Source organism: Vipera ursinii (genome assembly GCF_947247035.1).
Source record: "Vipera ursinii genome assembly, chromosome: 4".
NCBI classification, from domain to species: Eukaryota; Metazoa; Chordata; class Lepidosauria; order Squamata; family Viperidae; genus Vipera; species Vipera ursinii.
The window spans coordinates 109,450,795-109,474,485 of record NC_139514.1 but is presented as its reverse complement, the minus strand read 5'-3'; the positions used below and the strand labels follow the sequence as shown (position 1 = coordinate 109,474,485).

Sequence of the window (23,691 nt, the reverse complement as noted above, 5' to 3'; positions counted from 1 at the left end):
AGTTGAAGTCCACAGGTCTTAAAGTTGCCAAGGTTGGAGACCCCTGCTCCACAACATCTCAGTTTCTCATGTGGCCCTTGGGAATATTAATTGGCCACCCCTGCTTTAAAATTGGTCTACCACATCTACTTTGCTGCCTATTTCTGCACAACTGAGCTCTGAGCCTTACTGACAGCTTTTGAGGGTGGAAAGGAAGGCAGAGGTTTAAAGAATCAGCTCTTATATTGGGTCTTTTTATATCTAACTACTAAGGTCTACATGCCAAATGAACTGATATGTCTAAAATATACTTTCGAGCTGATTTTCCAGGGTAAGTATTGTCTTTCTGCATTATTTCACATTCAAGACAGCCAAAATATTGACCCCAGTCATCTGTTTGGCATAAAAGGAAGCAGAAGAAGCATCAGGAATATGGGGTCAGCAAACTGAAGACGGTGGTTGCAGTCTGATGGGTCAAAGGGATGGGGGTGCAAAGGTACTGACATGGCTGCCATCCTGACAATGTCAATGCCAGCACTGATGTTATCTAGTTTGGGTAATGAAACATCTGCAAGAAAACAACCGAGCTCAGAGAGCACCAAGGTCCCCACAGCTCAATCCTGAGCTACAAATATCCTCCTTTATTAGATGCTACTCTCATTAACTTCCAGCTTCAACTAAAGAACGAGTCTCTTTGCTGATCCAGATCAATGGCTGAATCTGTAGGCAATGCTATGTCTATAAGATGGCCATTGTTATTGTAGTTGGGTTTGAAATTTCAATTTTTGGAGACTAAACACAGTTTAAACATTTGTAATTTAGTACTTTTTCTTGATTTGTTTCATAGTATTCTTTAATTGCAGCAATCCCTAACCTTTCCAGCTTCCCCGACTGGCAGGAAGGGAGGGGATGGTTTCATGTGCACCCCCACTGCTTGTGCAAATGGAGCTTCGAGTGCTCATCCACTGCTGGTGTGGCCTGGCTCCCAACAGGCCACGGACCACTACAGTGCTACAGACCAGGGATTGGGGCACCCCTATTTTATAGGATCAATTTCAGTAACATGCAGCACACACATTCAGAATTTCGTTCCCAAACAGAACCATCAGAAATCCAGGTGAAAGTTTTCAACCAAGGCTATGACCAGAAATGAATGGCAACTTATTACAGAAACAGTATCATACATGATTCCATATTTAGCCAAACAAGCATGAAGGGAAGTTTGGTTCCATTCATTTATGGATAGCTTATAGCAGGGGTCTTCAAACTTGGCCCTTTTATGACTTGTGGACTTCAACTCTTGGTGATGGTTTTTAAGTCCTTACATGGCATGGGTCCGGAATACCTCGGGGACCACCTGCTGCCGGCGTCGACTCACCTCCGCCCTGTGCGTTCCCACAGAGAGGGCCTCCTCAGGGTGCCTCCGGTCAGAGAATGCCGGCTGGGGGCCCCCAGGGGAAGGGCCTTCTCTGTGGGCGCCCCGGCTTTATGGAATCAACTGCCGGTTGAGCTCCGGATGGCACCGGATCTTTGCTCCTTCCGGCGCGGGTTAAAGACCCATTTATTCGAACAAGCTGGCCTGGCCTGATGGGGGAATGTTAGGGTTTTAATGTTTTTTATATTTTGATTGTTTTAATTTGGGCAACAATTTAATCCTTTTTAACTTTTGTACTTCTATTTATATGCCCTGTTCACCGCCCTGAGTCCTTCGGGAGAAGGGCGGTATAAAAATTCAATTAAAAAAAAAAAAAAAAAAACTCCCAGAATTCCTCAGCCAGCATGCCTGGCTGAGGAATTCTGGGAATTGAAGTCCACAAGTCATAAAAGGACCAGGTTTGAAGACCCCTGGCTTATAGCCTTCCATAATCTCACATTGGTGGCCATGACAGGACATTTGGACGACACTCTTTCATTCCTAATCAACTTTTACATTAAAGGAAAGCATTTCCTCTCAGTAGGGATGGTCGTTGAAAATAGCAGCTATTTTGTTTCCACTGAATTTTTTGCAGGCATCTAATGCTATTTGCCATTTCTCGTTTAACAGCTGTACAAGAAAGCTCCTAAGCACACAACCCCTTCATCCCAATGTTGATAAAAGCGTCTGTGATCCAGAGCTCAAGAGCATTCAGATTATAGAACTGCTGGGTTTATTTGTTTTAATAAGGCAGGGTGAACGTGAATCACCATGTAATCCTAACCTCCCATTCAACGCAGCACTTTAATAATTGAAGGAAAAGGAACCAGAACAATGAAAAGGAGACAAAAGGCAAACAAATGGAAAATGATTCATGCATTTTTGACAAAACAGCATCAGGAAATCCAAATAAAAGAAACATCTTGCAACAGATGGAATACAAACTCTAGCCCTTACCAAAATACTACAATGGGGTAACTAATTAAGGTTAGAATCAATTTCTGCCTCCCCTCCATAGATCTCATTAAAGAGGCAAATAAAGGAGAACTTGTTTACCACAGATCCAAAACAATGCTAATGCACTGAAACGTTTAAGTTCTTATCGACAGGAAAGAGTTAAGATAAAGCTGAAGCATATTTAGAATTATTAAAATGGAAGTGATCATAACAGGAAAGTAATTTCTAAATGAAAGCCGCCTTATCAGTTACTGAGTCTTTTCTCCAGCAACTTCAGAAATATAGATATGTAAGGTTTACAGAAAAGCTCTATCTATCTATCTATCTATCTATCTATCTATCTATCTATCTATCTATCTATCTATCTATCTATCTATCTATCTATCTATCTATCTTGGTAAGGCCAGACTTGGAACGCTGCACCCAGTTTTGGTCACCACAATGTAAAAAAGATGTTGAGACTCTAGAAAGAGTACAAAGAAGAGCAACAAAGATGATTAGGGGACTGGAGGCTAAAACATATAAGGAACGGTTGCTGGAATTGGGTATGTCTCGTTTATTTATTTATTTTTATTTTAATCCCATTTATATCCCGCCCTTCTCCGAAGACTCAGGGCGGCTTACAATCTAAAGCACAAATCAATGTGCTTAGCAATAGCCTTCATTCTATGTATATGCCTGCTTATTAGGGCTTCCCCCCCCCCAGCGGCATTATTACAAAGTCAGCTTATTGCCCCCAACAATCTGGGTCCTCGTTTTACCTACCTCGGAAGGATGGAAGGCTGAGTCAACCTTGAGCCTGGTGGGATGCGAACCTGCACTAATTGCAGGCAGCTGGTGTTACTTAAGGAGGCATTAGCCCACTGCTCCACCAAGGCTTAATGAAGAGAAGGGTGAGGGATGATGTGAAAACAGTGTTCCAATATCTGAGGGGCTGCCACAAAGAAGAAGGAGTCAAGCTATTGTCCAAAGCAGGACAAGAAGCAACAGATGGAAACTAGTCAAGGAGAGAAGCAACCTAGAACTAAGGAGAAACTTTCTGACAGTTAGAACAATTAACCAGTGGAACAACCTGCCTGCTCAAGCTGTGAATGCTCCAACACTGGAAGTTTTTAAGAAGAGACTGGACAGCCATTTGTCTGAAATGGTATAGGGTTTCCTGCCTGAGCAGGGGGTTGGACTAGATGATCTTCAAGGTCCCTTCCAACTTCTTCTTCTTCTTCTTCTTCTTCTTCTTCTTCTTCTTCTTCTTCTTCTTCTTCTTCTTCTTCTTCTTCTTCTTCTTCTTATTATTATTATTATTATTATTATTATTATTATTATTATTATTATTATTATTATTATTATCTATCCATCTATATCTATCTATATATCTATCATCCATCTATCTATATCTATCATCTATCTATCTGTCCATCCATCCATCCATCCATCCATCTATATCTATCTATCTATCTATCTATCTATCTATCTATCTATCTATCTATCTATCTATCTATCTATCGACACACAAATTCCTTGTTTGTCCAATCACACTTGGCCAATAAAGACTATTCTATTCTATTCTATTCTATTCTATTCTATTCTATTCTATTCTATTCTATTCTATTCTATTCTATTCTATTCTATTCTATTCTATTCTATTCTATTCTATTCTATTCTATTCTATTCTATTCTATGCCATTCCATTCCATTCCATTCCACCTGCTTGTAAATATTTCAATAAAGAATAGTATTCTAGCTCAGTCTAAGGAGTCCTCAGTGACACTTTCTGCTTCTGGGGAGAACTTAATGCAGAGAATTCTTCTAAATGCTGATTGCATGGGAATAAAAGATCACCCTAAGATTGATAAGTCACTTGAGGTGCAGTCCTGACTTAAACTGCAGTTGCTATAGGCCCCAGCTAAGAGAATATTTGCCTGAGGTTCACTGAATAAATGCATAAGACTCAGTCCAAGGAGGGGGTGAGGGAATTGATTAATATTTAAACCCACCTGAGATCAAATAGTAAATTAATGATGGATACCTTATGTGAATGATAGACAGATAGATATAGATGAGAGAGAGAGAGAGAGAGAGAGAGAGAGAGAGAGAGAGAGAGAGAGAGAGAGAGAGAGAGAGAGAGAGAGAGAGAGAAAGAGAGAGAGAAGCTTTCTTCTGATATCATTATGTCACCTAATACCAGTTTTTCCAAGTGATAATAATTTAGGGACTCGAGGTTGTTTTTCCCCCGTTCCTTCAGCCCAAGAATCTCCAGTCACCCCAAGTGATTGTGCATTACAAAAGAATATTAATCAACGTGAGCAACTTCCAGCTCTTGCAGCTTCAGAAACAACAACTATAAACATGTGTATAGAACAGAGCACCATACATAAATATCACCCAATTAAGATCAAGTGTATCTCTGCCTATTACTTCGGTACAATGGAACACAGCAAATGAAGGCTGTGACTATGGTTACTATCTGAAGTGCTTTCCACGTCCATCATCAGAATTTATAACAAGACTGGAATTAACTTATGTCATTACACAGCTTGCCATTTATTTATTACATCTGCAAGTCTGGAAAAATATGTCCGCTCTGTAATGAGGGGAGGCAGACAAAGAATTCAGCAGCAAGCATAGAAATGGATTGGGGTTAGGGTTATTACTTTTAATTTGAGACCCACCAAGGTCTCCTAATAAATGGGACAAGTTTACTGCTTCTCAAGACTCAAAAAGGCCTGGTTTGAAAGGGAGAAATGTTCCCTCCTCCCTCTTTTGAATTGAAAGAGAGCTTTTCCAAAGCATCCCTTTTTAAAAACCATTTTGTATTCATGCACTTGTGGGTGTCTGTACCTAAGCAAACTCTCTGGTGATGAGGATGATGGATAACAACAACAACCATCAAAATCCCGACAAGACCGAGTGGCTGTGCATACCGGCATCTCAGGTTGTCCACTCTATTCCATCTTTATCTATAGGGGGTGTGGTGTTACCCCCCGTAGATAGGGCTCGCAACTTGGGCGTCCTCCTTGATTCACAGCTCAATTTTGAAGATCATATAGGAGCCGTGACCAGGAGGGCTTTTGCCCAGGTTCACCTGGTGCACCAGTTGCGGCCCTATTTGGACCGAGATGCCCTACGCACAGTCACTCATGCGCTCGTGACCTCTCGGATAGACTACTGCAACGCCCTCTACATGGGGCTGCCCTTGAATACCACTCGGAGGCTCCAGCTGGTGCAGAATGCGGCCGCGCAAGTTGTGATGGGGGTCTCCCAATACTCCCATGTAACACCTCTGCTCCGTGAGCTGCATTGGCTTCCAGTTGTCTTCCGGGTGAGATTCAAGGTGCTGGTGATGACCTATAAAGCCCTAAATGGCATGGGCCTGGATTATTTACGGGAGTACCTTTTGCTGGCATTAACTTCCCATCGTCCTGTGCGCTCCCACAGAGAGGGCCTCCTCAGGGTGCCATCGGTCAGGGAATGCCGACTGGCGGCCCCCAGGGGAAGAGCATTCTCTGTGGGCGCACCTGCTCTCTGGAACCAGCTTCCTGTTGAGCTCCGGATGGCTCCCGACCTTCACTCTTTTCGCCGCGACCTGAAGACTTGGCTATTTGAACTTGCTGGCCTAGACTGAGGGATTGGGATTTTAGATTTTAAATTTTAAATTTTAGAACGTGTTTTATTGTTTAGGGCTACTTGGTTTAATTTATTTTAATTTTTGTATATTATGTGTTGTATATAGTGTTTTAATTGCCCTGTACACCGCCCTGAGTCCTTCGGGAGAGGGGCGGTATATAAATCCAAATAATAAATAAATAAATAAATAAATGAAGGAGAATAGTTGTAGCTCAGGATTGGAATGCGGGGTCCTTAGTGCTCTCTGAGCTTGCTTGTTTTCTTGCAGACGTTTCATTACCCTAACTAGGTAATATCATCAGTGCCAGCAGCACACAGCACACCTTATTAGCACTGTTGATGGTTACCTAGTTAGAATAATGAAACATCTGCAAGCAAACAAGCAAGCTCAGAGAGCACCCAACAACCCCTCAATAATAACAATTATACCAGCTGAGGGAACAAAATGCTTTTCTGAAGAAAGAGGATTGGACTCTTCTTCTCCATAGGGCAGATGGGACTCAATGACCCATCTAAGAGGACTCTAGATGTTTTCATGTCATTATTGTTGTGTTAAGAGTTGGATGAAAATTACCTCCCTTTTCATGAACTGTTCATGATTTTCCTCTTGAATCTTGAGGAAAGTTAAGTCAGTGAATCAAAGCAATGGGCACATTTTTGAAACTGAGCAGAAAAGTGTCCAAGGACAATCATTAGGAAAGGAGAAGGATTGGCTTAACCACTTTGGGGGAGGGGGGGTGGTGGAAATCCAAGAAATCATTTTCCCAATACTGTGTGTTATTTTGCAATACATATGGAAATCTTAAATAAAACAGTACCATTCTTGCAGCATTCCCTGAAAAAGTTTAGCAATCTCAATTTAGCTTCAATCAGCATCTTTATTTTACCACTTGTAGCATAACATCTGTAATGAAAGCGCTGCCTGATCTAGAGATGAAAGGATACATCAGAAAAGGGGAAAGAATAAATTAATGGTAATCTATGTTTTGTGGCATTCAAACTAAGCCTGAATACCTCAAAGCCTTGGCTGCATTTGTATGTATTGCAAAGTGATACAGTGACAAATACATTTCTCTTAAAGTCAATTTTTTCCCCGTGGTTTTGTTAAATTGTTTTGCTTGCTGTTCGTCATAAAGGAAATGTTGTCAAAACAGCAAAGGGAAAAATAAAACAACTGTCCTAATTTTAAGTATATAATTATATACTTTTTTCAGTATCTGGTGATATTTTGTTTTGAATGTGAGTTTCTACTGGAACATATGCTAGCAATTACTCCAGACTGTTTTTGAAAGCTTTTCAAAAGTAAGAACGTAATAGGAAAATGTCTCTTTTTTAAATATTAGCTGAAACATTATGTTGTTTTTTCAGTAAGCAAAAAACAAAGAAACAAACAACCCATTGCTACATTGCTGTTGTATCAATTTGTTTTCCCTCTGCAAACACCACAGGCAAACTCAGTAAGATGGAAGAGTTGGGCTAGCAATTGCGTATGCAGAAACACTGTCTGAGAAATGAAATTAATACAAAAAGGATTCAAAAGGATTAGCAATAAACATTTTTGAGTTGCCCAACATTGTGATCTAATTTTATACCTACTCAAAAGTAAATGGCATTGAGTTTGATTGTATTCTCTTCCACCTAAGTACTGGTAAAGGTATAACGTAGATTTTAATTCTTGTAAGATGAATGAAAAATGCTGGAAAAATGTTGTTTTGCTAGCCGTACTCTATAAAATTAATTGGTAGCCTTGGGACCAATTGTATTAATTTGCAATATTCTTTTCCACCTCATCTGTTCATATAGAATGTGTATCTCAGATGATATTCTGACATGGGCCAAGATATAGTTGTGGGGTCTGATGCCTCACTCATTCTTTCCTAAGTTATCCTAATTTCAACTATGTGCAAGAGAGATACAACAGTGTTACTCCTTAATAACTACAGGTAGTCCTCAGCTTATGACCACAATTGAGCCCAAAGTTTCAGCTGCTAAGCAAGACACTTGTTAAGTGGGTTTTGCCCCATTTTATGACTTTCCTTATCATAGCTGTTAAGGCAGGGGTCTTCAAACTCCTTTTATGACTTGTGGACTTCAACTCCCAGAATTCCTCAGCCAGACATGCTGGCTGAGGAATTCTGGGAGTTGAAGTCCGCAAGTCATAAAATGGCCAAGTTTGAAGACTCCTGTGTTAAGGGAATCACTGCAGCTGTCAAGTTAGTAACACGGTGGTTAAGTGAATCTGGCTTCCCCATTGATTTTGCTTGTCAGAAGGTCGCAAAACATGATCACATGACTGTAAATGTCATAAATAGGAGTCAGTCGCCAAGCATCCAAATTTTGATCTCGTGACCATGAGGATTGCTGCAATGGTGGTAAGTGTGAGAAATAGTCATAAGCCATTTTTTTTCAGTGCTGTTGTAACTTTGAATGGTTACTAAATGAAACATTTAAGTTGAGGACTAACTGTACACTTGATGATGCATAGTTATTATGTTCTTATCTTCTCTATTTACATGCAGACCTATCCTTCTTTTATATCAATGGCCCCTGAAAATTATTTAAGGTGAAACATAAGGATCAGACAGATAAATTAGCATAATCTGCTTCTGAAGTTATACTGATTTTCCAGAGAAAATGGTAATTGTGTGGCTGTGAGAGATATGTGCAGAATAGCTGTAGATTGACAAAAAAATATCTCCTTGTGAAGATAATTCCATGGGCCAATTTCAAATTACTTTCTAAGTGGCACTTTCCCAAAGTGTTTTTACTCGGCTCCTATTTCTAAGCTACACACCAGAGGGGTATTCTCTTCTAAAACACATTCTGCAAGGCTCTTCTCCTCATTAGGGAGTTTTCAAATTTTTCAAAGGATTTACACCAATAACAGAGTGAGTGCATTTGCATTGTGTCCCTCGACTGAATAAATTTCTCTTCATTGTCCTAGGAAACCACAACCGCGTGCAGAGTTCAAGCACAGGTTTATTGTTCTAACAGTGTCGTACTTATCCTTGAAAAATGAATCTCTCATTCATAAATCTTATTATGTACCATGTTAAATTTTGTAAAGCAGCGATCTTGTAACCATTGTAACCATCTCTTTGCGTTCCTCCATTACGATCTGCTCTAATATTAACTACTTGATGCATTTCCTTCGGATGGAGGGGGTCCCTTTCTTAAGTAATAGCCTTAACCTTTGCATCTGAAAGACTAATCACTGTCTTTTTAGATCCATAACTTTTATAGAAAATTGCTTTCTGCAAGGCACTTCATCACATTTCATCTCCTAATGCTTTCCTATTCTGATTTTAACCTGACAGTTTCAATATTAATTTCTATCTTCAGGACGTTTTCTCCTTTTGAATTCCCTTCCATTGAAGATCTTATTATTATTATTATTATTATTATCAGCATCATCTAAAATGAAGGCTTTTACTTCATTTGATTATGACTTATCCTTGCAATGATGAAGTTTAATCTTGTTTATTCAATTTTGCTCTAATAATATACATTCGGCAGGTATTGCTTCTCTGTTCATAATTCATTTTCCACCCTCTTCTGCCCCTCTTTTGCAAATCATGCAAGCTGGGTTTTGTCATCTGTAAAGACACTCCCCAAAATAATTGGGTTATTTTAAAGAAGTTAAATGAAAACATGGTAGCTTAGGAAAATTAACCTGTAGTTTTTGACAGATCAATACAGCCGATGGAAAACATTGGATGAGAAATTTTGTAAACTGTGGGATTGTCACTAAAGGAGGCACGATAATGCTTCATTGTTTTAGATGTAGCTGTCAACCCAGCTCAGGTTGTGAGGCAAAGAGGTTTTTATTTTTCCCTTAAAAACTAAAACCCAAAAACTCTTCAGTGATAACAACGTTTTAAAACATACAAACTGGTGTAACTTTTATTTTAATGAAAATGAGAAGTTCATTAAAGAAGATAAATATTTCATTAGATGTTAAATAAAACAAAGAGATACTTTTGGCCTCTCTCAGCACAAAATTCCTTTGAAAGATTAATTAATGCATGCAAATTATGCAAATTAGACCCATGCAAATATTTTATGAAGACAATTAAGGGAACCATTAATTACGGCTTTTTTTTTTTGCTTCAGTGAGATTCATTCATTTAATTTTAATTTCACTTTAACTGTTCTGATGTATAATCTTGCAGCTCAGAACTTTTATCTTTCCTGGGAGCTGAGTTTAACTTGTACATTTCATCAAGTGAGCAACGTCTCTGGTCTGAAAAGAGAGTCTTCTGAGCTTCAATCGTGATCAAGGGAAAATGTGGTCACCCTTCACTTTGAGAAAATGGGAAACAGAAAAAGCATCCCAGCTCCTGTTTGGACAAGGTTCAGTTGCTGAAAAAGCAATTAATTTGCTTTGGCTGTGCTAATATAGGGGAATTAGAAAGTGTGACACAAGACAAATAGAAATAATTACTTCTCCAAAATGATGTTCTCATTAATATGGTTTGAACAGTAGGAAAACACACGCACACACATACAGGATTCCTGGCAGGATTGTATATGCTTTCCCCAGCTACAGGAATCAGGATAATGCAAAGCAGGGTTTTTTGTTTTTTTTTGAACTTTGAAAAATAAAAACAAAGGGGATTTTTTTTAAAAAAAACACAAAAAACCACACCCTTCTGTGGTATATTTTGTTTTGTTTTTTAATTTGGGAAATTTAATTTGGGGAGCCCATGACTGGTCTGACCTTCCATTCTGATTCTCTCGGATTTCCACTAAGGACTTTTAGGACTCAAAAGACAGAAGTTGTAAATAATTCAGTGACAATTAGAAATCAATTGTACTGATCTTAGTGGCAAATCTGTGCAGTAAGTGTGCACACGACTGAGTCCTTGGGCTTTCGAACACTGTGTCTCTTTCTCGCACGCATCACACATACACAGGTGTACGTCAGGTATATTTAGATTTCAGCTCTGTTTATTGAAATTGAATTTTATGGCGTGCACAAGGGCGTAATATGTAAGGTTGTTTAAGCCGCAGTAGAAGTAGCATTATCTTATCAAAAGTTTCCTTAATCGTCTCTTTTATACTTGAGAACATCAAAGGTTTTTGTTTTGGTGTGTGTGTGTGTGTGTGTTTTACTTAGTGAAGCTTGAAACAAACAGATGGATACTCCAGGAAGTAAATTTTTGGATGCCTTATATATTAACGATCATAGCATGCAAGTTATTTTTCTCTTAGCAGAACTGTGGAGTGGAGAGCTTAGGAGAGGAAACCACTAATCCTAAATTCTGGTTGTGGATGCCCCCTACACTGGAGGAGAAGAGGGTGATCCAAAACACCCTTAAGGGACCGTTTTTAACAACCCTTGTAAGCCTCAGGAAAGGCAGAGGAAAATCCTCTGTCCTGCTTTACAAACTGACAATTCAACTCTGTGAGTTGACAGACCCATTCCTTGTCGTCCCAATAAACCATGAAAACAAGCTGTTATGAGAACATCTCCAATCACATTCTTCCTGTAAAGGATCCTTATGTCTGATTTTGGCATTATTTATAGACTTTTCCATGCATTTTACACATGCATGAAAATTTGCATATAGTTCTTTTGTTTTTGTCCGAGTAGGCACATTTTTGCACAGATTGTTTAAAATGCTTATTTTCGTTTCTGTATGTAATTGTCCCTTACTGGTTAAAGACCTGCGTCACAACTTTGGGATAAGTGGAAAAAATGGAAGGATAATTTGTCTTTTGATTTGTACAGGAATTCAAGAAGTATGAAGCAGAGCTTCAGATACAGAATTGGGTCCAGTGGCAGACATAGATTCAGTGACACACATGAAAAAGAGGCAAAGCCTGCATCACACTACTGTGGTTGCCATCCTTACATTTTGTGTCCATACTCTGTAAATACCCCGGTTGGCTATAAAAAGGAAGGATATGGGCTACACGGTTAAGGGGAGTTGTTTAAATATAAAAGTTTATGTTCTTAATATCAGAACAAGAAATGATGAGACAGTAGCTAGATGTTGCTACAGAATTCCACAAGTCCAGAAATGCTCATGTTCCCTTTGCATAATGTATTTGGCAAGGCGAACACTCTGCAAATCCTCTGCATAAACGTAATGCATGGTTTTGCCTGAAAAAGAGGAGCCTTGTAGTGTAGTGGTTAGAATGCAGTATTGCTGGCTAACTCTGCCCACAGTCTAGAGTTCGATCTTGACTGGCTCAAAGTTGACTCAGCTTTTCGTCCTTCTGAGGTTAGTAAAATGAGGATCCAGATTGTTTGGGGGCAATATGCTGACTCTGTAAACAACCCAGAGTGTGCTATGAAAGTACTATGGAGAAGTATGTAAGCCTAAGTGCTATTGCTAAAATAATAATAATAAAACCACCAGATTACATTTTCGTTTTGTTTTCCTTTTGAAATGCCTGACCCAGTCAACATTTTCACTGCCCCTCAATATCCTTCTTGACTTTTACTCCAGCCTTATTAAACTCTTTGGACATCAGTTGTCTTAATACAGTATTAATACAGTCATAGAACACTTTATTCAAGAAGATTTTTTTTCCAAGCAGGCCATGAGATTGTATGTTTTTTTTTAAGCATCTAGTTTAAGGAACAAGATGCAGGTGGCGCTTGGGGAAAAAAAAAAACACGTGAATATCTTCAGCTTTAAGAGAGACCCCTTTTCTTTAAAAAAAGAAAAGAAAAGTAACCCCAAAATGACAAAGTTAGTATGCTTCAACTGTGATACAAGCTTTGCTTTGAGATGATAAATAGAACAATGTCTAGTTTAAAGGTGTAGCTAACAGTGACCCATGAACACTATGAAACAATAGCCTATTTATAGGTTACTGTCAGCAATCAATACTACTTTTTGTTTAACTTAATCAAAGTTGCCTTTAATTGATTTGCGGGAGCTGAAAAGCTGCCAAAATACCAGAGTGCTGTGCCAGAAGACAGGAAATAAACTTATTATTGTTTCACTTCTGTGCACTGCACTATAATTCCACCGCTTATCCTTAGTTAAGGGAGGGGAAAGTGAAGCGGGAGGACAGAAAGTACATAATGAATGTTTTCATACGGAATCTTTGTGAATCAATTATGAAAGAAAACACAGGTAGAGGCACCCACAACCCCACGGGGGGGGGGGGGGGGGAGGGAAATGAGAGGTGTTTCAAGGCCACAAAATATAATTTGAAAATTTCTCTCCTTTCTAAAGCCGTTTAAAGAGCAAACAAAGCAGGAGGGTTTATCAGAGCCAAATAAAACAATGGCTGGGTGAATAAGCATAAACAAGTAGGAAACACCACACGTGTCTGGATGAATCTAGGGCAGGGGTGTCAAACTCAATTTCATTGAGGGCCGCATCAGCATTGCAGTTGCCCTCAAGGGGCCGGGTGGGTGTGGCCTGGGTGGGCGTGGCCTACTGGGTGGGCATGGCTAGAGTGCGTATGGCCTACTGGGTGGGCGTGGCCAGCTCTACATCGTTCACATCAAGGGTGCCTATGGGGGCCTGGTCAGGAGTGGGACAGATCTGAGGGTCTCTGTCAGGAGGAGGGTCTCTGGGCCAGGGCCAAGGCAGTGGGGGCCGTTCCCTCACTGTTTCCAGGATGGCTTTGTGGGCCGCATGAAACCACTTCGCGGGCCGGATCTGGCCCCCGGGCCTTGTGTTTGACATGTCTGATCTAGGGGATCTCCACTCCTGTCCACTCAGAGGTGCTCTGAAGATTTTATTTATTGAAGTGGATCCCACTAGAGGTAGTAAGAAACCTTTATTTACCTTTCTGTTTCCCTACTTAGAAACATGAAGGGAGTATCCGGACAGTTTGTAGTCCACCATGCTGGTTTCTTTTTTAAAACTTTGCTCAGTGCATTGCAAAGTTCCCGTGATCTCCTCATTACAGATTTAATTTCCTTCCACTTTGACGACTTTAGAATGGGACTGAATTGATGGTGACATACTAGAGGAATTTAGTCATTTATTTGTTTTCTTTGCAAAATTACTGTGGGATGGTTGATCTTTCAATAAGCTGATGACACACCATGACAAGGGATATAGGAATTTGCTTTAGATGTCATAGCCGATGATGAAAGCAACAGTATATTATTCCAAGAACAACTATTGCTCTGTTGCACTGGAAAGGGCTGTTATTACTTTGCTGGAGTTAAGCCCCTCTAGCCTCTTGTGACTTGGATCTTCCACTGGATTAAAATGTGAATTTGACATTTTTGGGTTGAAAACCCCAGTAGATGGCATGCAGGTTGACTTTGTCTGGACCACAAAACTAAGCAGGTCAGGTTTTGATGAGAGATTAACAAGGGACAAACAGGGGGGAAAAATACACTGGGACCCTAAAAGACATTTTGCTGTTACCACATCATCTCCAACAATTAAGTCAACAGCCATTGGGTTCAACATGAAGGAGACAAAGATATGAAAGAATGCACAAATGGAATCTTCACTAGACTTCAAATCATCAGTAAGAGAGGCATCAAGGATGCCCTTTTGTCATCAGTTAACAACAGCTTTTTATAACTGATGACCCAAATCCTATCTCTTTCAAGTCGCCCTGCCAGAGTTGAGGTTTTGACTCAACTGTCTTCTCCTGAAATATCAATGTTAAGTCATCCAATTTTCCCACAATTCATCTTTTTCCAGTGAAAGTGCAAGGTAACCCTCTGAAATTGCATAGATTATGATCTACATAAAGTTTACTTTTATTTTTTGAGTATTTAAAATGTGTAGATATGTTCTGCCCAGGAAGCATTGGAGCAAAAATACTTCAACTTTGAAAGCCACAATATTCTAAACCTTCTATTTATTTATTTATTTTCAATACAAGTCAACTCATTTGAGTAGTGCACTTTAACTTACTAAGCGCTATCAATTGATCTGAAAATGGCATTCAATGCAAATTAATTTTTATGCAACCTACTCTTGGAAAAACCTTCTCATGGCTGCTCTCAAATCTATCCTGATGCAAAGACACAATAAGAAATTAAATGGCTGATGAACAAAAATCCTTCACAACTAACAAAAATAAGAGTAAAGGTAAAGGTTTCCCCTATCCAGTCATGTCCGGCTCTAGGGGGCAGTCCTCCTTTTTGCTTCTTGGCTAAGGGAGCCAGTGTTCTCCAAAGACATTTTATGTGGTCATGTGGCTAGCCAAAGGCTAGTGGTACCTATTTATCTACTTGCATTTGCATGCTTTTGAATTGCTAGGTATGCAGGAGCTGAGGCAAGGATTGAAACTTACCCCGTTGCACAGTGCTTGGGTCTTGAACCCGGGCTGTCAGCTTTACAGCTGACAAGCTCAGAGTCTTTAACCTCTGAGCCATCATGCCCCTCATATTATAACAAAATTGTAACAAAAAGTAAGGGTAACAAATCATAACAAAAGTAGCCAAACCCCAATGTTACTAAAATGTTTAATGCAGGAAGTCCTACACTCCCCATTCTACTCATGAAATGCTCTTCCTTCACTTTGACAAGCTTTCCTAACACACTCAATTTTTCAGAATCAAAAGATTAATGACTCTTTGTAAATAGACAGCTGTCCTATCACCTTCTGATTTATGTACAGCCAAGAGGAATAACATTTATGTTTCATTACCTCCATGGTGAATATATTTATGACAAATGGTACATGTAAGCTGTTTAACCTCCTAGATGATCATCATCTTGCTAATGTCAAAAGAGAAGGATGGAGAATTTGATGGGCTCGTTATACAACCAGCATCGAACTCTGTGGACACCATAAATCCCTCTTATGCAGGATAAGTCACTTATTTCTTACTTTTAGATCTTCTTTTCCTCTAGGACGCTCAGCTATGGTCACCTTTGTTATACTTGGATATCAGCTTTGGTCTCAATAAGCAAGGGTAGATTAAAAACATCTTAAGCATATACATCATTTAAGCAGGAGAGTAGACTGAGGTATGATTGATTCAAAATTCCAGGGGGCCAGAAGATGATATGAACCTAGTCTGTAGAATATGTAGGTAGCTCTGGGTTGTACAAGTTCTCTGAGCTTGTTTTTATTTTTTTCATTTGCAGTTGTTACCTTCAGATGTTATCTACGTGGGCAATAGGAAACCAAGCTCAGAGAAGTTTTACAAGTCAATGAATCTAGGTCTATCCTGTTCTAGATCAAAGCTCGTTCCATCCTACCATGTGTATTTTGTACGGGATGGGACTGCATAATTAAGCTTAAAAGCAGAGTTAACATTTGCAATAATGGTGAATATCTGTAGCTCGGGTACAGGATGAGGGTGAAGGTTTGTTCTCCGAGCTTGTAGGTTGGTTTTCGAATGTTTTGTTACCAGGCTAGGTAACATCTTCAGCATGTCCCCGAAGATGTTAGCTAGCCTGGTAACGAAACATTCAGAAACCAACCCACAAGCTCGGAGAACGAACCTTCGCCCTCACAGAGTTAACATTATTCGAATATTCCTACTTTCTCCTAGAATATCCAGGCAGGTAAAAACTCAGTAACCTCTGCATATGTCTTCCAGAAATATATGCCTGCTGGGTTGTTGGTTAACAACAACAACAACATAAAAGAAAAGATGAATTGGACAATCTGGTGGGCAAATTAAATGAAATTGAGATGCCGATAGGCAGAATGTTAAATTAAGTTAATCTCACTCGCTCAGAAGCAAGGTGATTTGTAGAGAACTAATATATGAGAAACAATGATGAGTCATCAAACCAGCTACCACTTTGTGGCTGGTGTCATTGAGATCCCACCTGGCAAAATAATCTGTGGCCAATTCTCCAATATGTCTCCTGATGTGTGAAGAAGAGACAAACTATCTGTTGTTCTTTTTTATTAGTATTAGTATTATTAATGCATGTTTAATCACTGTGTGGCTTATTATCTTTCTCAATATTTCCCTATGCTATCATAGCAACCACAAGAATTATAAACTAAGGTTTAGTACAAAGAGACAGTAAACGATTGAGTTTTAAATGCAAATGAAAAGACATCTCTGGTTAATCATTATATAGTAGGTTGTCTTTGAAGAATTCACCTTCCTTTTAAATTGAAAATAAATGCTTTGTATGCTTTTTGTGTGTGTGTGTTTGTGTGTGTGTGTGTTATTTATTATTCATATTAACATCCTTAGCCCAGGGATAAAGAGGCCCAAGATAAATAGAATTTTTAGAATATTTGAGCTACTTGTCCAGTTTTCGCTTTCTTTGTACGGATATATTAAAATATAAATAACTGTAATGATGGTGAAATCTACAGTTAAGGAGTTAAATTCAGAGTGTTCTAGTTTCCTCTGCTTGTTTCAAAAACTGGAAAACTATGAAGCATTCCAGTCTTGAAAATTATCTAGCTTAATCTGAAAATGTGTGATTGGACAGCCTAAATATGCCTTCGTGTTTACCATGCTGAACGAAATTCTTCGTGGTCCCAGATTAATTGTTCTTCTAATTGCATTATATATAAACTGGAATAACCTGCTAAGTTAAAGGAAATCTACCCCACAAAACGAATTTTCTCTTCTGAAAAAAAAAAAGAAAGAAAACTCCAGATGAAGCTGACCTTGAATGAACTTGTTTTGATGTGGCCCAGATGGCAGGTTGCATGCTTGAATAGCAGGCTAAAGTAGAGGGAAAAAACTAATACAGTGCGATCTGGATTTATGGCCTTTTGAAACATTCCTACCTTGTATTGCCCTCTCAGCATCTGTTCGGCCCCCGCTGCGGTCAGCTTCTATCTCTGGGGTCAGAGAATCTAAAAGCACAGAAAGATAGAGCTAACACATATTTCACTCGGATCTTAAAGGGGCTCTTTTTACAACCTGTTGCCACTTCTGAATCACCGTACAATCAACCTTTGAAACCTCCGTGTTGAATGTTGAACAAAAAAAATTGGGGGGAGGGGGGCAGCACCATAATTTTGTGATGAGCAAAATTGAAGAGAAGAAAACATGAGAGCAGGGAGAGAGGGCTGCTGGCATGGCCGAGCTGATAATTTAATAAAACTCTATTCTTTTTTTTTTAGACTTCTTCCTTTTAACAGAATAACAGGAAGGGACCTTGGAAGTCTTCTAATCCAGAGGTTCCCCAGCCTTTTGGGTACCAGGGACCGGTTCTGTGGAGAAAGGTTTGTCTGCGGACTGGAGAATGTGTGGTGTTGTGTGCTGCCTGCGTCCCACAGATGGGGCTTTGCTTGTTTGTGTGGACCGGTTGCTGGCATGCCGCAGCTTGGTACTGGACCATGGACTGGGGATTGGGGACCCTGGTTCTAGTCGAACCCCCTGCTCAAGCATGAAACCCTAAACCATTCAGAAAAATAATTGGCCAATCTCTTCTTAAAAACCTTCAGCTTTAGATGTAAACATCCAATCAGCAAGAGAAACGAAGCATCATTTCCCCAAAGAGGAAACGTGATTTGTTTTTCCGCCCTGCACTTAAAGTGGCTGTGGTTCTTCCAACAAAACCACTTGAACCCAGCATCAGCCAGATGGAGAAGAAGGCCATCATCTTACCATTTAGGACCCTGAGGTTATCGGTGGAAGCCGCTTGCTTTAGCGCCTGTTCAGCTTGGTCTCGCCGCTTTGTTTCAAATTCAAGTGCTTCCTGTAATTTCCTCTTTGCCTTCTTTTCCTTCTTTAACCTTTTCTGAATTATTGCTGTTGTGGGGAAAACAACAACAACAACAACAACATTGAAATCCATTCAGTTTTAACTACAAGACCTTGGCTTTCACATTTTATTTATTTTAGGCCTCGCGGCAACATTTAGCATGCCGTTTTCCATTTATTCATCTGGGTTTACGCAGTGAGCAGAGATTAAATTCTAAGATTAATTTTTGCAGTGTTCTGCACAAAAATGAACCGCCGTGTGGTTCATCTCTGCTACATCCTAGTGGGTTAACCATAACATCTGGTGAAAGTTGGCATTGTGGAACTCAGTAACTACACCCAGATATCACAATCCTCTCCTGTACTTGAAAGCACTTTAGAAAGAGAGAAATGAAGATTTGGGAAAAGAAAGAAATAAGCAGCCTCATAAATATTATGCACAATAACACAATAAGCTTCAAAACTCTGCATATCCATAGAGCAAATAATCAACTCCTTCCAGTTTTGTCCTCCAGATATCTCACAGCTAAACCATCTGTTCTTCAGTCAGAACTGAAGAAGCTTCTTGAATGAGAAGTGAAATGTCAAGGAAAAAACAAGAAAGTCCAGTTGCTTTTTGAAAAAACATGTTTGGGACAGCTTGTTCTTCGCTGGAGATTCTCAGTCATCCGGATCATGGCTATCTCAAAGGTGCTTTTCACTTCTCATCCAAGAAGCTTCTTCAGTTCTGACTGAATGGAATTTGTTGCATGGCTTCATATCACTGTGACGTTCACAGTGTTGCTCATTTAGATATTTATTTTTTCACTTATTTTAATTCCATTTATATCCCGCCCTTCTCCGAAGACTCAGGGCGGCTTACAAGCTTAGCAGTAGCCTTCATTCTATGTATATGCCTGCTTATGAGGGCTTTCACACACACACCCAAGCGGCATTATTACAAAGTCAGCTTAATTGCCCCCAACAATCTGGGTCCTCATTTTACCTACCTTGGAAGGATGGAAAGCTGAGTCAACCTTGAGCCTGGTGGGACTCGAACCTACACTAATTGCAGGCAGCTGGTGTTACTTAAGGAGGCATTAGCCCACTGCTCCACCAAGGCATATACATTCATATATTTTTAAACAACTGTCCTATTGTTTCAGTTGTTCATATATGTGATGGGTTGTGGTGGAAAGGAGACTATGAAACAGAATATTGGTGGTACACTAAGGAGCAGGGCTTTTTTTCTCATAGAACGCTCAGAACGGCGTTCCAGCACCTTTTTTTGGATGGAACCTTGTAGGGTAGGCAAGGCGGGTTGTATGACATGTGTGAGTTCCGGCACCTTTTTCTTTTACAAAAAAAAGCACTGCTAAGGTGTAAGGAAACTCTTTGCTATTGAGACTCAGAAATGTTGAAAAGAGCTGAAGAGCTTCTTGGAACTTTGCTCTCCAGTTATAACGGGCATCCACAGGGATGAGCTGCATTGGCTCCCAGTTGTCTTCCGGGTGAGATTCAAGGTATTGGTAATGGTGTTCAAGGCCCTACATGGCATGGGTCCGGAGTACCTCAGGGAACACCTGCTGCCGGCATCAACTTCCCTCCGCCCTGTGAGTTCCCACAGAGAGGGTCTCCTCAGGGTGCCACCAGTCAGAGAATGTCGGCTGGTGGCCCCCAGGGGGAGGTCCTTCTCTGTGGGCACCCCGGATTTATGGAATCGGTTGCCGGTCGAGCTCCGGATGGCGACCGACCTTCGCTCCTTCCGACGTGATCTGAAGACCCACTTATTTGAACAAGCCGGCCTGGCCTGATAGGGGATGGGTTGGGATTTTACTGTTGTTTTTAATATATCTATTTATTGTTTTAGCTGGGCATTGTGTTTAATTCTTTTTAACTTTTGTATCTTTGTATTTTTATATGTTTGCCCTGTTCACCTCCCTGAGTCCCTCGGGAGAAGGGCGGTATATAAATAAAATTATTATTATTATTATTATTATTATTATTATTATTATTATTATTATTATTATTATTATTATTATTATTATTATTATTATTTGTTATCTATTTTTGCTGGTAGTCTCTCAATCCAGATAAGAAAAATAACGTGACACCCCACCTAATACTATCATAAATGCTCTTGAGTATAGAAGCTAGACGAGATTCTACCTTGATGTTTTGAGACAGCTTGGTAAAACTAGGGTAATAGACAAGGTCATTATTTCCTTTTTGTTACCTCTGTTCTTCTGCTCCACCGCTAACTGTTTTTCAAGTGTTTCTCTCAGTTCTCGTTCCCTGAAGAGTTCCATTTTGAGTTCCGTCTTTTCAAGCTGCACCTGCTTCTCTTGAGCCCGCGCATTATCTATGGCAACTTTTAAGAGCCCCTGATGGAAGAGAATGGTGAACACAATCAGCCTTTGAACGAGGAAACAATGGAATTGATTCACATTATTTATAAACCATTTTCACAGTCACTCGTCATTCTGTGACAGCCTTGAAGAGGTTTAGAAGACCTCTGCTTTCGTCAACTATAATCATCGAAAGATCAAGAGTTACAGCCAGTCCAAACTAACTCTCCTTGCTTAAATTAACCATGGTGTTAATCATGACTTCTTGCTGGTTTCGGTGGGACTTAGGTTTGATGGACTTGATCAAGTCTTGAAAGGAAAAGGATAAGTGACATTCTAGAAGTCTTTATGTGCTCTGGAATTCTCATGTGTAGATGAACCTGTTGGATTGAATTATGGATGAGTTCAGCTCAGGTTTAATGCTCCGCGTCTATAAAATAAAGATTATTTGAAAGAGGAAGCAGGTGATGAATTATGCTCTACTTTAAAAAGGACACTTAATTATGTAGAAGGCAGTAGAGATCCAAACCAGGGAAGAATCACATCTTTATACTATACCTAGAAGGTATAGCATTGAAAAGAGCTAACAGCACGCAAAACCCACCTCCATTTCACAACTGCTCACATCTTCCCCAAGAAATACAATTTGGAGGATTGCAAAGACTAAATCCCCACACTTCTTTGTTAGTATGATTTAAATCTAAACTATTTTCAGTATTATGTAGAGGTAGGACTGATTGCTGATTAACGATTTCACGGTGGCTTCAGTAAGCGGCCTTTTCCTTTTTGCAAAACTTGCAGCGCATTTTCTGAAAGTCAGAATTCAGAAAGGAAGAATGTGCTCGCAAAGCACGACAAAGCACAGCCTTTGATTAAGCAACCAGGTGTCAAGTAAAAACTTCCCTTTGCTGTATCGAACCTAGAGAACATCAGTGGGCAAAGCAACTCACCAAACGACGTCATTTTCTGAGAAGAACCTACCTGAGACAGTCATCAGAACTGCTGGCCCAGTGTAACCAAATCGAGATCAATGGTGCAAAAAATAAATTTAGTTCTGTGACGTAGGAGCATGTCTGGTTTTGGTCCACTTTACCTGTGACCAATTGGACAATTTTGCCTTCTTTGGCAAATGATAGATGGGGATGGGGGTTTTTGCCTCCACCAGAATGTAAAAAAATAGGGTTTCTCCTGTCTCAAATGGAGGACAATGCTGAATGCAGTAGAGTAGTTCTACAGTTCAAATACGAGGTCAGATTTTTAAACAATGTAGTATTACAGCCCCAACAAAAACCATCCCTTGTGGTGAAGTGTCAGGAAAGAAGTTAAAATTCACAAGCAGACCTTCCTTTTATTTGGGTGATCCCTCCTTTTTGAACCATAGAAACGAGCTGCTATGGCAACTGCCATCTTTTTTTTTTCAAACACCACATTCATGCACATGTTTCTTCTTCATCAGGAACAAACAATTAGTAACAAATGAAAGAGATCATTACATCAAGTGCCCTTTCAGATCACCCCAATTAAAACTTTAGTTTAGCTGTATTTTAATTCTAACATACCAAATTCTAATTTTCTGCTCTGATTGCTCTTGTTGACTTATCTTTGAAAGATGTATTCGCAGCGCAAAGCCCAGAGATTTATTTAGCAACATGCCAATGATGGCACCACTTAACGTGTTGATTGGTTGTATTATCAGTAGCAATGGAAAATAAATTACTATTAAACTATTATTGTCCTTGGCTGACAAAACACAATATTTTGTTGTTCTTTAAATATGAAACAAGCATGGAGAAACATGGCGAATAATGCTAAGCTGAAAGCATGTTGGGGTAATTTTTATCTTAAGCACCTTTGCAAAGCGTGAAGCTCTAAAGGACATTGAACATTTCGACTGGGTTGTGAGCATCATCTTGTCTTTTCTCTCTGTTATTCCCTCAACATATTTCTGAAACAATTTGTTCTAATGTGGTTTATGGAAATGCTGCTCATTATGGCTGGGAAAAGGATGTTTTTGGCTCAGCCATCCACCAGGGACCACTTAGAACGTACAGAAAATGAACTTTCATTTTTTTGAAGTTGCATCCAGCACCTTCAGTAGGGCAGCCAAGAGAGACACCAGGCTGATGCCAACATGAAAGCATCTGGTCCTGCCAATGAAAATCTAATGTGATGTACTTGGAAAGAACAGAATTCTTTGACATTGTATCTGGATGAGCAAATTCAGTACTATGGCAATGAACATCTGAACTGGGTTTGTAGGTCAAGCTTCACAGAGGGGCTGGGAAGCAAAAGATCCCGAACACTGACGGTATTTATTTAGCTGTCTGGCTTACTAAAAAGAATGCAGGTTCTTTGATGTATGTGAATGAGCCTTTATTGTCAAAGTACAACCATGTATACATTGAGATTGGCTGTCAAAGAAATACCACATGGATTCCCTCAACACTTTTGAAATAAATTCTTACCTAAATGAAATTACACTCCTAATTAGTTGACATGAATGCTTTACTATCAAGAGATCTTAATGGTAAACATAGGCTGACTTCTTTGTTCTTAGTGTCCATGCTAATATTTTCTGTTTCCACCTATAGCAGGGGTTTTCAAACTTGGCCCTTTTATGACTTGTGGACTTCAACTCCCAGAATTCCTCACAAGTCATTAAAGGGCCAGGTTTGAAGACCCCTGACCTATAGGAACTGTGAGGCTTTTTAGGTCCTATTATGCTTGTCCAATCATCATTGGATGCTGGAGTGATGGCAATCAAAGTTCAACCATACAGTATCTGAAGGTCCACCAGAATATCAAATTTCTCC

At 39.7% G+C, this 23,691-nt stretch overlaps 1 protein-coding gene across 1 annotated transcript in view; it reads right to left on the bottom strand.

The window, feature by feature from the left end:
* DACH1 (dachshund family transcription factor 1) overlaps nucleotides 1-23,691 on the bottom strand; it is an 806,874-nt gene that overhangs the window by 4,182 nt on the left and 779,001 nt on the right. Inside the window, exons 9-11 of the mRNA XM_083362338.1 lie at nucleotides 20,767-20,914; nucleotides 18,456-18,599; nucleotides 17,630-17,698 (exon numbers count right to left, since the gene is read on the bottom strand). Of these exons, the coding sequence (XP_083218464.1) occupies nucleotides 17,630-17,698; nucleotides 18,456-18,599; nucleotides 20,767-20,914 (361 nt within the window). The remainder of the gene's footprint in view (nucleotides 1-17,629; nucleotides 17,699-18,455; nucleotides 18,600-20,766; nucleotides 20,915-23,691) is intronic.